Here is a 16,426-nt window from a genome sequence, read left to right on the forward strand (position 1 = left end):
GGGTAAAAACGCAACATAAAAAACGAATCGCCAAAATATATTTCAATGAATATGTGGGTATCATGCACCCATTTCTCGCGAAATCGAAAATGCACGAATTGTCACGAACTGTAGTGGGTATAAAACTGTGGCCGATTCTTGGACCAACCACTCCTTGGTCAACAATGCCACGCCTAACTCAAATTCAGAGAAACCAGGCTATCGGACGTTTGGAAGCTGGAGAGTCTGTCCAAGATGTTGCCCGTCATTTCAACGTTAACATAACCACAATTTACCGTCTCCTGCATCGATACAATGCTACACAGACCACAGATGACCTTCCTCGGAGCGGTCGTCCTAGGGTCACCACACCTCGACAAGATCGGCAGATTACCCGTCAACACCAGCGACATCCGTTCCTAACTGCAAGTGAAAGTGCTCGACAGACCATAGGAACACATAATCGACACATTAGCCGGGACACTGTGATCCGACGCCTCCGTTCCAACAACCTCAGATGTCGCCGACCAGCACGTCGTCCTGTTCTCCAACCACGGCATCGCCAAGCACGACTACAGTGGGCACAGGGTCATCGCAATTGCCATCATCGTGATTGGAGGCGTGTCATCTTCTCTGATGAAAGTAGCTTTTGTCTCCCATGCAGACGGAAGAGTCAGAATTTGGCGGCGTCGAGGTGATCGTTTCACTGACAGAAACGTTGTGGAAAGGGATCCATGGGGTGGACCAAGCGTCATGATATGGGCAGGGATTGGACTTAATGCGAGACTTGGACCCATGTGTTTTCTGAATGTTGGTCAAGGTCGGGGACACGGCGTCACTGCTCAGCGATATATCGACCAAGTGATCAGACCCCACGTTGTTCCATTTTTTGCACAACATCAACAACACATTTTCCAGCAGGACAACGCTCGTCCCCATGTTGCCAGAGCTACCATGGCCTTTCTGCAACAACACAACATCCGTGTTCTACCGTGATCCGCCCTCAGCCCTGATCTGAACCCAATCGAACACTTGTGGGATGAGGTTCAAAGGCGTCTGCACAATGTGCGCCCAGTCCCTGCAACTACGCACAGCTGCTCTGGATGTGTGCAGGAGGATCCCTAGGGCCTTCACAAGTCGTCTGATCCAATCAATGTACAGGAGATGTGTGGCAGTGATCAATCCTAATGGTGGTCACACCAGGTATTGGCTGACATTTTGGGTATTGACCCGAAACTGTGTAAGCCCTTAACATGTGAAAAAAACAATTATGTCATCTGCCTTTTAATCCATTAAACTGTGTTCAGTCAAATTTTTGTCAATCTTGCCGTATTAGTATTTCTTGTCTTTACTGTTGAAAATAAATAACATGTATACTGCATACTCGACTTGCGTTTCTTTCGCGTGTGAGTATACATTACTATACTACAAAATATTGTAATACATTGTATATTGTGATAAAATGCAACACATACAAAACTGTGCGAGAAAACATTGGATCTCTCAGAACGCATGAAGCACTTGATTCCCTTTGTTCATCATATAGTATGCGGCCTAGTTGTCAGGGAACCTCACATCATTGCGTAAAACTCATAAACAGATATTCTTAAGATGCATATTTAAGTATGTGGTGCTCTACCTATATCCATCATCATTGTTATAAAACGAAACGTGTATTCACCCCAGGATAATGTATCTGATACGTTTGTCTCAAGGACAATAAAATATGTTTAAATGACCTTATCAACGAATAAAATTCGTAATCAAAAATATTTGATAATTCATACGTGAACCGATCAAAAGTAACATAAATGTTATATTTGCATTTCATAATTCAGACTCATCAAATCCTCAATCACAGCACACAATCACAGCACACAATCACTTGAACACACATTGTATCAGGGCAGTGTCCATAGTTTGATTTGAGTATTAGGGAGTCGTGATTTCACATGTAATACATTGTTTATATGCAATATGGCAAGATTGCAGTAACTGATGACATACATAAGTAGGGGTAAATGCATAGAACACGAATGTCGTGTCATCATAGCACAGGCCTCCAACCGTTGGTATTAACGTCGGTGAAGGACTGGGATGATTCGTCAATCGGAAACAGCTATAATCTATCCAGTGTCAATCAGTCCTTGTTTCATCATACATCTATCTTGTCAATGCTGTTTTCTATGTGCTTAAATATTCCTTGTGTAACAAAACGGTACATTGATAACACGTTAAAGTCTACAATTTGTTTGTTCTGTTGGATATGGTCAGGTAGATATGTCTGTACGATTGTGATTTTTATCATGTATATATGCTGATGAGAAGATATGAATGTTTTTTACTTTACCATCTATATTAATAATGTGTACGCCATTGTGGCATATAAATAACAAAAACTGTGAGTTCTGTACAGTCGGTGAGACCTGAATAAAAAATTCTCTTTCTCTCTCTTATTTGTCAACAACTCTTCATGACAGCATTCCGACTTCCAGTCAAACCTAGTGGATGAAGCAGGCACGTGTCAAGGTGGCAGTTGAACAGTACTCTTTGTTCATCAGAGAATCGATTGTTGATGTTGTCACATTTTTCTAGGTCTGTCAGTGACGACACATCGTTATGTGCTTGAGAGCAGCGGCTGGCTGACATTGGATTCGTCTGTCCCATCTGCGTCGCCGTTTATCAGGCGAGGATAAGGCCTTTTCCTGCAAACAGAAGCTGGTTAGTGCTGCAAAAACCCGGGCCTCGGTATTAGCGCTGTGACTATATTATGATCATAACAAACGTTAAAGCCTAAATGGCGTCAATACTCTTCTTTCGCCGATATGCAGCCAATACTGAAGTACCATGGTACCTTTATTGGTGAACAATAATAGGCTTACAATATGTTTAATACAGCTATCTTACTCAGCACGTTGCACTTACTCCATTCGGAACATATGCAACTGTCTATGACCCAAACACCATACCTGTCAGTAATTCACTGCCACACACTTGACTGTGACACTGCATAAGCATGACAGAGCAATGAAAGTATGCCAGGTGGGGTTCGCTTGATTTAAAGTATTGATTATTTCAAACTTAAACAGATCAACTCGATCGTCTTGAGAAAAAAAGCAATATTTGGTAATTTAAGCAACATGTCTTTTGTTGCTATTTTACCGCCTTTGAAACAAATTCTTAGTACTTGAGCCCCGACTAAACATGTACCAAAATACAACTGAGTGGTGGTGACTCACTCCACATCCAGATGCGCTCAGACCATCTTTAGGATGACGTAATGATCCATTTCTCACACCCAACCCGTACTTGTATTGTAAAGAAGGAGTCTTTGAACTAAGAGTTCAACACTCTTTGGCTAGCGAGTTAAGTGCGAACGTATTTAACAATAGCGTGATACAGCTTCAGTTTAATACTTTATCAAATACCCCCTCTATACTGTAGTAACCGGTGTGCACGATATCTTCTGCAAGTGTGATACTGATATGCTAATAGGATACGCATATAGCTTTGTAGATGCCATATTTATTACGTACGCATAAGTTCACAATGTTAACTATTAAACGGGCAGCTTACACGGAGTCTATTGTGATGCGTATTGTATTCTACATCGGAGATCAATATACATGATAACAGTACAGTAAACATTTGTGCATGACAAAAAACACTCAATTACGTTAATAAAAAAAATTGGTTCATTCTCTACTATGTGGACTAGATTCCCGCTGTTAAAACGGGTATGACTGGGTACATCCTTATTAATCTACGAATTCACCAACCTGCTAAAGTTTTTGGCATCTTCTAAAGTCTCTGGCAGATCCCTGTTGAGTGTCTCTGGTAGAGAAAGATCGAGAAGACCGGACACAAAAGCCAGACACCCGAACAGGAGGAGAGGCAACGCCCGTCCCCATTTCCCCCCGACCTCTTTGCCCTGGTAACAATGATAGAGGGTTACATCATTTCTAACCCGCACACGTCTGGAATAGCGGGTTCCCTCCTTTACCACAAACAAACTGTGAGAGCATTACATGGGTGACATCAGTTACCTCCCTTGCCTCGGCACGCACGCACACACACACACACACACACACACACACACACACACACACACACACACACACACTTACCAGGTCTATGAGGGGCCACCACACACGTATTTGCTACGTCTATGAAGAAGGGACCACCACACACATATTTGCTCTGTCTATGAAGAAGGGACCACCACACACATATTTGCTTTGTCTATGAAGAAGGGACCGCCACACACATATTTGCTACGTCTATGAAGAAGGGGCCATCACACACATATTTGCTACGTCTATGAAGTAGGGACCACCACACACATATTTGCTTTGTCTATGAAGTAGGGGCCACCACACACATATTTGCTTTGTCTATGAAGTAGGGGCCACCACACACATATTTGCTTTGTCTATGAAGTAGGGGCCACCACACACATATTTGCTACGTCTATGAAGTGGGGGCCACCACACACATATTTGCTACGTCTATGAAGTAGGGACCACCACACACATATTTGCTACGTCTATATTTACCAGGTCTATGAAGTTGGGCACACACACACGCACACACACACACACACACACACACATTCTCCCTCATTCTTACTCTCTCTCTCACACACACACACACACACACACACACACACACACACACACACACATTCTCCCCCTCTCTCTCTCACACTCACACACACACACACACACACACACACACACACACACACACACACACACACATATTTACCAGGTCTATGAAGTAAGGGGCCACCATGCCGCCTATCCTGGCAAAAGATGAGCTGAGGCCCAGGGCTGAACTCCGTACAACAGTCGGGAATATCTCCGTCGAGTACACATACACCACGCCGAATGCACCCGAGGCACACATCTTCCCTATCATTGACAGTGTGACTGTGCTCCACTGATTGGCTGTGGAATATAACGTGTTGTCAGTTATAAACTATTTCTTTTGTGTGAACATACTAGTACCAAAACCCAATGTCTTGGTTCTCAGCAATGCCATACCATGTATTACCTAATATTAGTATTCAGTGAACTGTGGCATTTAGTATATATTAATTGATGAAATACTTTATCTATCGGAATATATAAAATCCATAATTAACTAAAGTCGAAAAATTACTACTGTGACCAAACTACTCTCAGTCTGCCGCAAATACACATTTGTTATCAGACTAAACATTGAAGACGAAGAGTGAGTGAGTAAGTGTGGTTTTACACCGCTTTTAGCGATATTTCAGCAATATGACGGCGGGCGACATCAGAATTGTACCAATGTGGGGAATGGAACCCGGGCCTTTGGCAAACGAGTGAACGTTAAATACACTAGCCTACACCATCCACCTTAAAGAAGTCTATAAGAAAATTGTACAAGAAAGTAATATTCAACCCTTTGTAAGTCAGATATGATACGACTATATTAAACATTCTAGAATACTTACAAATCTTATTTCAAGGTATTTTTGCTTTCTGATACAGACAAAGAAAAGCGTTTCTGAGTCATGCCTGATTCATTCACCAAGATCGAGATGTTTTGCACCAGGAATGATTCGGTATCATAGTATTCTTAAAATTGTATTTAGAAAATCAAATACAAACATTTCAATACAACAAAACAATATAGCGTTCACTTTTAAGCAACATACTGCTGTGCAACGTTTTAACTCTATTGGTGATGGTAACTCCCATACTTTCACAGACGTATGACTGTCCCAGCGCAGGGACCACTTTGTGGAACGGGGCCCAGCATACACATACCGTCGTTCACAAATAAAATAGTGATGACTGAAAGTATACAGGCTGCTCCCCCTAGCGTCATGAAGGCACACAGCAGTGCTTTTCTCCCCATCCTGTCCAAGAGTAGCAGACAGAGGATGCTAGCTGGATACTCCACCAGACAGGCCAACAGTGAGTTGAGGTGCAGGCTGCCGGCGCCCAGGTTGTCTGTGTTGGACGACAGACCGAAGTAGGCTACACTCACTGTCATCCTGGAAGAAACAATAGCATACGTTTCACATACGATCGACTCTGGATCAAAACATCCCGAGATTTGCATAATGAGCATCGATCTACACAATTGGGATACGATGATACAATTGAGATAAGCATCAACCATGTCACCCAACCTGACCACCAGATCCCGTTATTCGCCTCTTACGACAAAGGTTGCTGAAGATCAATTCCAAACCGAATTTTCACGATTCACGATTTACCGAAAGCACTGCGTCCTGAAATATCCAGTGTACAATTCCGTTAAAATTTGTCTTTTACCTCCTATTGATAGATTAATATTAATTATAACTATTTCCTAACTAGAAAAAAATAATATTCAAATGGGAAACTGTAGCGATAATGACATACATTTTTTTGTCAATTTCGATCCAATTACGAAATAAATATTATCATTTTCAGATAATCGAGTTTTATCGTAATAAATGTATTCATACAAACTAATAATTCAATCTTTACTGGGTCCTTATATCCAGGTATTCTTTCAGGGCGAGATGATTCTTAAAATGCACAGATATTTACTACACCAATTAAATGCATCCCTGTCGTCAGTTAAGTCACAAATTACATTGTTTCAGAACAGCTAATGCGATGATCGCGGTTTACAGGGGCACAGATGGCTACGTTGCTGAGAAGCGTGATTATGTTTCTAGGTTTGACAGCACAATAACTGTTCATCGTTTTCTCTCAGACCTGCATCAAGCACAACGCGCCGTGATATAACTGAAACATTGTTCAAAGCTGCGTTCAACCAAACTCGCTCACTCACTCTTTGGTTAGAACGCCATATTGGCCCGGATTACGATTTTCCACAAGTTCGGTTTTCCTCGAAAATTGGGTAGTTCACTCACTGCGAATTGTGGACCCTCTTACCAGGAGAAAAATAGAACGATTGTTCTGACGAGTAATGTCCTATGAGTGAATAACTGCAAGATGCTGGTTTTGGGCATTTTTAGTTTGGAATCCCTGTCTTCTTTTTCGAACTGCATGGCACTGTCGGGGATTGTGACCTTGTTGACACGTGCAGCGTGACGTATAATCACTTCCGCTTCCTCAGTCCGGGAGACGTTGAGCAACCATCTTGGGGACTCTGGAATTATCCTGATCAAAGAAGATGAAATACAGCCATTTGGCTCACATGAAGAATTTCATAGCTTGCAATTAAACTGTTTTACCAAACTATTCACTTATGTTTGAATCAAGCTAAATGCAAATTTTAATCGTGTATAAAAAGGTAAAACAGAGGATGCAAAAAGAAGATGATGAGCAGACATTTTGTTAATTTTAATTCACTTGGGCGCCCTGGAACCCGGCTACAGTCAGGTGTTCAGTAGACTGTGGTCACATAATCCCACCTAGTCGCAAGGTCACAAGTGATCATTGCACCAGACCAGTGCCCGTGGGTTTCACCAAACAGGTGTATGTCTACAAATTGCATCACGTAGGTCTTTGTCCATATGAAGATTACACGCCCTGATATAACTGAAACCCGTCCATATCATATCTCTTTCATTAAACACGCACCACCAGTATATAAGAAACACGCACCACCAGTATATAAGAAAGATTCCGACAGGCGCCGCCATGACCAGCTCCAGAGTGTGCCAGTCTCTGATGAAGAAGGCCACTCCCGTCAAGAAGGCATAGCCACTTGTGAAGAAAAAATTGGTGATGATACCGGCCCACACCCGTTTAGAAGGACCAACAAATTCCATACCTACAAAATACATGGGGAAAAATATGGATTTACGTCGTTGAAGGAGAAAGCAATTCCAAATCTACAAAATTACACAGAGGTTTACTTTACGTTGTTGTGTGCAATGACATGATTTCGGCCGATTCTTCAAAATTTCGCCTTACTGGCGATTCTGGTTTACATGTCCCGCCTTAACCACAAATTATATACAAATGGACCTCCTTTAAATGTATCTGTACATCTTCCGGGGGCAATGAGGTTAAATGACTATAAAATTCCAGTTTCCAATCCAATTTCGGTGTTATATTTTGGCAGGACTACCGAGTCTATTCATAATCCAATCAAAATCGCGTAACGAACTCGACATCCGGTTCGTAAAAAACACGCCCACTGACGTGCAGATTTCGGTCGATTGCAGGATTTGCATGCATATTGAACTGGGGTTCGACAGATATTTTCCAAATCTTTTCATGTTATTTATCAAGGTGCTCAAGTGATATGATGCACTTCGGGAGGTAAGGCCCGTTTTATTATTACACAGATCTTGATTATGGGTCATATCGGCCTGACTGGGCGCCACCATTTAGTTTGAAGCAAATACATGTGATATGAGACGTGGAATCTGATTGGTCAATAAGAGGGACATAAAAGGGAAATTACTTATAATAGCCACTGGTGGCACTACTACAGAGCCTCGAAAATCCAGCCTAGTTCGACATGGGTATAAACTGGACTCCTATAGTCAGTTAACTCTCTTGTCTCGGGGAGATGGTGTCTGCAATGCTAAAGAAACGCAACTTTCCGCACATAACTACACGTATATCACAACTTTACATAAGGCAATTGTTACAGTATATATCAAGGATGTGAACAGTTTGTTGTAGGCTTCGGCAAGTAATGATGCAGAACATACCAATCACGAAGCACGTGGTGAACATCCCTGCGGTACAGGCGCCGTTGATGAAGCGAAGGAAAACAAAGACGATGTAGGTGGATGCCCAGTTGAGAGCAAGACCGCCAACAAATAGGATCGCAATAGACAGAGCCAGCGCCTTGCGTCGCCCGACCCTTGGAACAGAGAATAAATGTCAGTGAGTGAGCCAATGCTGTTTTACGTCTCAGTCAACATTCATACATCTATTTTCACGTGAGGTGGAGAAACACCGCATACTTTCTATTTGTACTGCTTGGTTTACGGTTTATTATTTGTATATCAAATATATGTATAAATAGGTATTCTTTGTAATGTTTTGTCGATGGGCTGAAATAAGGAAACTAGTAATGAATGTGAAAGTTGTTTAACGATGAAAGGATTAATAAAATTACACAATAAACCTAATTTGCAGTTTTTATTATAATTTATTACCAAATCATTCCATATTTTGAACCTAGTTTAACTATGACGCGGCCTTGCGGGTTTGTGTTCTGGACAATAAATGCTTTATTAATTCATTTTTCTTAACTCATATGCAACATTCATCAAATAGGAAAAAAACATTATGATGCGGAACCAGGCCGCATGTATTGTTACATGAGGATCGGTGACGCTTTACCTGTCAAACTGGAATAATTACCTGTCACCCAGTGCACCGAATATGAATGCTCCCGCAAAATATCCCCCCATGAAGATCATCTGTGCGTTAGAAGACTGTATTGCGTTGTTGCATACCATGTTCAGCTGTAGGGAAACAACAGTACTCGTAGTTAAGTGCATTAATTATTTACAGATCTATTTGAAACAAAACAGAAAAAGTAAGTAAATGTAGTAAATTCAGCAACATTTAAATTATATAATGGTGGCCTCCAAATACTCAAATATGGGCAACGCAAACCAGTGGCTGACGGCATGAACAGCGATCTATATTGTGGGTCACAAAGAGACACAATCAGCCAGGTCACAGATTGTAACCACCGATCTTTTTACGTTGTCTCCAATTATCAGCACGAGGTACAGGGAGCTTATCCTCACCTGGAAATCATAGGGGAAGACCACAAGCCAGCACTGGCCCCGAGTGAGTGAGTGAGTGGGTCAGTGGGTGGTTGGCTGCGTTGGTGCGTGGTCTTAGGTCGCATTTAGCCATGATTGCCGCCATATCACGGGCTTCACATATTATCCCATATGGGGAATCAAACCCATAGATACACACAAACCCGCCAGGTCACACGAACGTAACTTGGTTTAAACTTACAGAGTCACAGTCTTATGCAGAACGTACCTCTGTGGCAGCGGTCGACTGGAACACGGACTTATCGTACACCCATTTATTGCATCCTACGATGGTCCTGTTAGATGATGCTGTTTGGCCGCTGGAGAAGTACAAGTGACACGGGTCGTACTGGAGCTTCCCGTCACGCTTCACAAAGGGTATGGTCTTGTTGATGAGCTCGGCGTGGTACTTGGACTGCACGGCGTAAGTGTCATTGTTGTAGCCAGGGATAGCGCATCTGGAATAATGATGGTTAACTAATTATCAGGCAGGCTTTTGTTTACTTCAATAGGTGTGCAAGGGATATGTCCAATCTTCTAATGAACAGAACATTTCTTAACCTGAATTTCGAACAATTGACTTATGAGTTGGTTGGTTTTAATACTGCTTTTCGAAACCGAAGTTCGAACATTTGACCTAGTGTGAGTTGGTTGGGTTTCACACTCCTTTTCGAACCTGAAGTTCGAACATTTGACCTACAGTGAGTTGGTTGGGTTTAACAGTGGTTTTCGAACAGTCCAAACATAAGACCTACAATGAGTGGCACGTATCCTGGCGCCTGAAACGAACTGGTCACCCGTACCCTATGAAAATCATGAAATTACGTCACCAGAGCAATGCCGATCCCTAGCCTACATAATCTGACTGGCGCTTTTATAACACACTGAATCTATCTGACAAGCCAACTAAGTGAGTGAGTATGGTTTTATGTCGCTTTAGCACTATCCCAGCAATATCACGACGGGGGACACCAGAAATTGGCTTCACACATTGTACCCATGTGGGGAATCGAACCCAGGTATTCGGCGAGACGAGCGAACACTTCAGCCAGTAGGCTACCTCATCAGTAGGCTGATTTCTTTGCGATCGTTAAACACCCTGCAAAAGTCCCCAAAAGTGGGGGGTGGTGGTGTAATAAGTTCTGAGTCTAGCAAGGGATTGAGTTATAGTGTAATCTTGTGTTTTAACATTACATGATGTCACACAGGTATATCCATTAACTATTTTACTGAATGACCGGTTTAGACTAAAATTTATAAACATTTGGACGGAGAGACAGGCGACAGACAACGTTTGAGCTTTGAGAACAAGAACTTCTTCTTGTGGTTGATGTCATGGTCGCATATAGATATCACGTGGTAGGTAGTCGCTGTGTGACCAGGTGGTATTTATTGCACAGGATTGAATGCAACAAGCAGTGTGTCATGATTCGGGAATGCAGCTGATGCACAAAATTGTATATATTCGTATGGAGCTATACGCGTTTGACGATGCGTGTCCAGTCAAATGGTTGTCCTATCATAAGTTAATAGTCAAGCCTTATAAACTGCCAAGTAAAATAGAAAGTACACACCCATGTTTGGTGGAGGCTGAAAATAAACCAAACAAGAAATAGATAAAGATTTCGGCGATTATTTTCAGTCTAGTAACGTTTTCATATCGTTTGTAATTGTTTGGTCAAATCCAATTTTCAGGTGTAAATGTTCTTTTGCCCGGCCGTAGTTGACGCGGCCCGATGGAAGAATCAGCAATACGCCCTGGATTTAGTAATATACCTAATGCCGAACAGGGTCAGATGAATCATCTATAAGTGACACACGTGCGTTATTCCATCTCTTAGGATAACGGATCGACTGGTACTTTTGCATGAGACGGAATATCTTTACAGGCAGGGCTTCAAAACTCATATTTATCTGGAGGGTCAAGTCAAGATGTTTAATTGTACTAAAGGCCTCCGGCCCATATACAAAACAAGAGTACAAAGAGATAATATCAGTGTGTACAATGCAGCTAGGAGACGTCTAATTACGTAAAACCTGAGGACTAATTACTTTCTTCCAGCATTTTCGGAAACATTGTACGTGGTCTTCTTAATGTGACATTTCTTCCTCCTTCATCAAGATTATTACATGGAGATGTGTACCTACCGGGTACCCACAATAAACATCCAACACATACGTATCTGATGTATATCACTTCTACAAAGTCCTGCCCCATGACTGTGGAACATATATATTTTATGAAAAAACACAATCTAGACGCGTATACAAAAGCAATCTAGCTCTATTCCACATATATGAAATCAGCATAGGGAAAATGTATTTTCAAGAGTCAAGAAGGATATTGTGTAATATAAGATTTCATAAACTAAATGTTAGTCTAACTTCTACATACCTATCACATATAACAAAATTAAACAAATATGTACCAGAAATGTTCAATAATTGATAAGTAGTAACAGGTAACGTATAGTTGAACATATATCAGGTAACATCTGCTGGTAACGATTGCATCACACCTGGCTCAGGTTGTCCCTAACGCTTAATATTCAGCTGAACACATACATCCAGTAGAACCTCGTCTTGGTGGTAGTTGACGATATGAAAAGATTATTCGTATACATATAATGGACGCAACTCTACACTAATTATAAGGTGTAGATGTTCCTTTTGTGTATCAACATTATGCGGAATACATGTTATTGTATTTATTGGAAACAGTCAGACTTCCTGGTAGGTGTGATACCCATGCATAAAGTGACGCATTACCTGTGAAAATGATTGACAGAAAAATCAGAGATAAGGGGACACATATTTCTCAAACATGATTAATTTCATATATATTCATTCAGTGGTAATATGAACGGTCCCATGCATCACTGAGCAAATGTCGACACTGTAATAAAAAAAGATATTTTATCCCCGATATAGTAGAAATACTACCACACAACTTTCCCAGTATCTCGTTATCATGGCTTGGGGCACATATCGTAGCCTGTGTGGAATAGAGTGAATGAGTTCTGTTTTACGCCGCTTTGAACAGTATTTCAGTTATATCACGGCGAATCTGGGCCACCCCATACCCCGGTGTGGAATCGAACACAGGTCTTCAGTGTGAGGAAAGAACGCCTCAACGCTTAGGCTAATTAAACGACCTTCTATTGCTCAAACGGAGAGTTGAACATGGTTTCTATGTATGATTAACCCGCGTGGCACATGAACAAAAGTCGGAGGCCGGAAACTATTTGCCGGCTATGACTAAAACAGTTTCACGTGAACAGGATTTGAAAACTAATTCAAAACTAAAAGTATCTATCATATAAAACAAAATAACTGTACTGGCGCTAAGTCAACACTCAAAGAATATTTCTATAAGGTCTTATGTATTTAATAGATTTTGATTTAAAACGTTTTTTTTAAAAATCGCATAATACGCAACTACTGATGGATATCTTAGACATCCTATCTTCGAAAATCCATTTGTGTTGGGTTTTTTCAACACAAATTTACAACATGGTTGGAGTCATGTTGCAAATTTATTTAATAAAAAAACCCATTAAGATGTACTCATTTTTCAGGGCGGTCGGGTAGCCAAGTGGTTAAAGCGTTAGCTCGTCACGCCGAAGACCCGGGTTCGATTCTCGACAGGGGTACAATGTGTGAAGCCCATTTCTCAAAATCAACTGAGAGGTATGGTTTCTTTTGCCCCTCTGTTTGTTACTAACGGGACACTTATGTCAACCTGACATTATTGTCGCATCCAGGTGGCTGTCAGACTGGTTTCACATAATATACCTCGCTTACTGCAATTACACAGAACGCATGTAGAGTGACTTCATATTCTGTTATCAGCTTGCCGTCACTCAGCCATGATAAGAAACTATTTTGAATGTTAGATTAGATGTCACTGTCAAGTATGTAAAAGATGATAGATGTAGAATATGGAAATGCTACATAATGATCAGTATTGTCTCCCTGAGTTATTGTTGATGTCGCTTCATGTTTTAGGATTTAACATGGATACAGGGATTCGAGTGGGGTGGGAGGGGGTATAAAATACAGCGTATAATGTTATCACTTGGTTATATACTTTCAACACAATTAACGACTAACAAACGCAAATTGAAATAACATAATAGTTAAATGAACACAAGGTCGAATTCGCTGTTATAAACATAAACGACTACAGTTGGCTTTGAGAAGGCCCCTTACCTGTGGTCGGGGACGTTGAGCAGGTAAACATTGATCATCATCCTGACCCCGTGGGGTATAGCTGGGAGGCACAACAGGAAGTACACCCATTTCTGGTACCTGCCGAACTCCCCCAGATGTCGGAGAATATCGTCGAAGTTCGCCATGTTCTCCGGAAACTGGAGTAGCTTGACTGATCAAAACACTGATGTTATCAGATCACGATGCGTCGAGAAAGCTCACAAGACATGCGCTTCAGCCGTTACTGTACGAAGTCATTCACATCCGTTGAAACTACAGTGCTATCGACAAGTACTGTACACACTGACATGGATCGAACAACCACAGACGTGTCATCTGAGTTCACCAGTACACAAAGGAAGCTTTCGTTTGAACACGGTGCAAAGGTTCACAGTCAAGCAGCAAGGCCACGGTCTGGTGACGCCGAAGCCGAACATTTAGATCCACGCGTCTGTTGATTGACGGTTTACACAATCAAGGTTCCGCTAACGATTACAAATGTTGCATTTTTATAGCCACAATAGCAGATACCAGCGGATTGACCAGCCAACTCACCACAACTCAAATTCACCACAGCTGTCCGTATGTCGGTCACGGACCTGCAGCGGTATTTTCTCGGCTGATAGCAACGTTCTGTCGTCTGCTCGTGTCACGTGAGTTCCTCGATACGTCTCAGCGGTTTTGACATATAAATATGAATGTGCGTTAAAGCGATACTATGTTATACAACGTTATCTGGCGCGTCTGTGTCCAACCTGTTTATGTCAGAAAGGCGGTTGGGTCCATTCTGCGACAGGGGTGCGTTTCCCAAAACAATCGTAATGCACACATTTGAAAAGGCGCCGCAGGCTGGTTCGCGGCCCAAGCAAATTGCATTCTTATATGATAAAAAAAAAACACACTTTAATTTGTCTGCAAAATTTCTTAAATGTTATGATGTATCACAATCCAGCAGTTAATTATAAAAGAATATGTGCCGAAAATCACATGTCTATACTGACCATTTTCCTTAAGTTAAAGGACCCGTGAAAATCCGGGGTAAAATAGGTCTTCAGCAACCCATGCTTGTTGTAAAAGGCGGCTATGCTTGTTGTAAAAGGCGACGAACGGGATCGGGTGGTCAGGCTCGCTGACTTGGTTGATGCATGTCATCGATCCCAATTGCGTGGATCGATGTTCAGGATGTCAATCACTCGATTGTCTGGCCCAGATTCGATTATTTACAGACCGTCGTCATATAGCTGGAATAGTGCTGAGTGCTGCGTAAAACAACAACCAACCAAATCTTACGAAACAAAAACGTATTTTAACATACTAATAAATAATAATATTAATCGTCTACATAAATTATTTTTACAATTTATTTGAGTAATATCTGGATGAAGCTGAATTCCATATTCACATGAACTCTCCATCCCTTTCGCTAACACATGTATAAACATGGAGAATGAAAAAGGATTGCGGCCCATCACTGGCGAACACCAATATCACAATCAAACAGTTGTGAATAAGAATTATTATATTGAAGACAAGCAGATACGTGGTTGTGAATTGATTGGATGAATTTATATATTTTTGGAGAAATGTACTATTAGATCAAACGCTTTGGAGAGATCAACAAATAATGCTTATATTGTCCCTTTTCGTTTAGATAAGTAACGTTCTAATATTGATTGCAGAATAAAAACATTATCAATATTGGAGTATCCAGGACGTAAACCTGCTTGGGACTCAACAATCCTATCGTGTGCAGAAGCCAAGGATGATACACTTCTGTTCAATGTAGATGTATAAATTTGACTAAATATAAGCAAAACAGTAACGCCTTCTGTATTTATTTGTGGAGTGAGAATCACCCTCTTTATACAAAGGAACAATTACCCCCAGAGTCCAGGATTTAGGAAAATAGCCCAAGTCAAATAAAGTATTTAATAACATCAAGTTTATCAAGCCAATAATTGCTATGTAATCACCTCATAAGTAATAGGAGACTCCAACATCCATTGTGGCATCATCAAAATTATCACAAACATCATCCAGGTTGTCCTAAATATGACCTGATTCAGATAAGGCCAAACTAATTCGGCCCTGTGTCACGCCCACTGTCAACGAGGTCCCATTCTCCAAATATCCCTCTGACTGGTGATCCTCAGTTACCGGATTGCATGTCTCTTAGCCAGAGTGAGATCGCTGGCTTTTTCAAACTCACTGTTCTTTAGGTTGTTGAAGACACGTTGCCCAGATTGTCATGGTGAAAGAAAAAACTTTACAACTATTGGCCTTATTCGCTCTGTGCTAGTCTATGTGCTTCGACTACGCCACTCGCCCCAGCCAGCGTATCACCATCCCTTGCGTGCTTGTTTAAAAGAGGACACACGACAATGTTTATATCAACTCTAGGTCTATCTGATTCATTCAGGAGCATTCCGTTGTAAATCTTTAACGTGCCTTGATAAAGCCTCTTTTTCTGACGGTGTGTTTATCAAGATGTAATTTCTGTTT

General features: G+C 41.4%; 1 protein-coding gene across 1 annotated transcript; it reads right to left on the bottom strand.

Annotated features, from left to right (window-relative positions):
- Positions 1–1,258: 1,258 nt before the first annotated feature.
- Positions 1,259–14,634, bottom strand: LOC124111024 (organic cation transporter protein-like). The gene is made up of 10 exons (XM_046470573.2): positions 13,925–14,634; positions 9,942–10,170; positions 9,300–9,403; positions 8,639–8,793; positions 7,578–7,746; positions 6,903–7,130; positions 5,778–6,007; positions 4,747–4,928; positions 3,759–3,910; positions 1,259–2,684 (listed from the first exon to the last, which is right to left on the bottom strand). The coding sequence occupies exons 1-10, from the start codon at positions 14,068–14,070 to the stop codon at positions 2,597–2,599; spliced, it is 1,683 nt and encodes a 560-aa protein (XP_046326529.2). The 5' UTR covers positions 14,071–14,634; the 3' UTR covers positions 1,259–2,596.
- Between the last annotated feature and the right edge of the window lie 1,792 nt (positions 14,635–16,426).

Source organism: Haliotis rufescens, unplaced genomic scaffold (genome assembly GCF_023055435.1).
Source record: "Haliotis rufescens isolate VD_foot unplaced genomic scaffold, xgHalRufe1.0.p SCAF_5, whole genome shotgun sequence".
NCBI lineage: Eukaryota > Metazoa > Mollusca > Gastropoda > Lepetellida > Haliotidae > Haliotis > Haliotis rufescens.

Coding starts and splice junctions, on each gene's coding strand:
- LOC124111024 (XM_046470573.2), bottom strand. CDS start 14,070: ATGGCGAACTTCGACGATATTCTCCGACATCTGGGGGAGTTCGGCAGG. Junction 7,131..7,577: donor ATCTTTCTTATATACTGGTG/GTGCGTGTTTCT, acceptor TTCTTTGATCAG/GATAATTCCAGAGTCCCCAA. Junction 3,911..4,746: donor CCCCTTACTTCATAGACCTG/GTAAATATGTGT, acceptor CATTGTTACCAG/GGCAAAGAGGTCGGGGGGAA.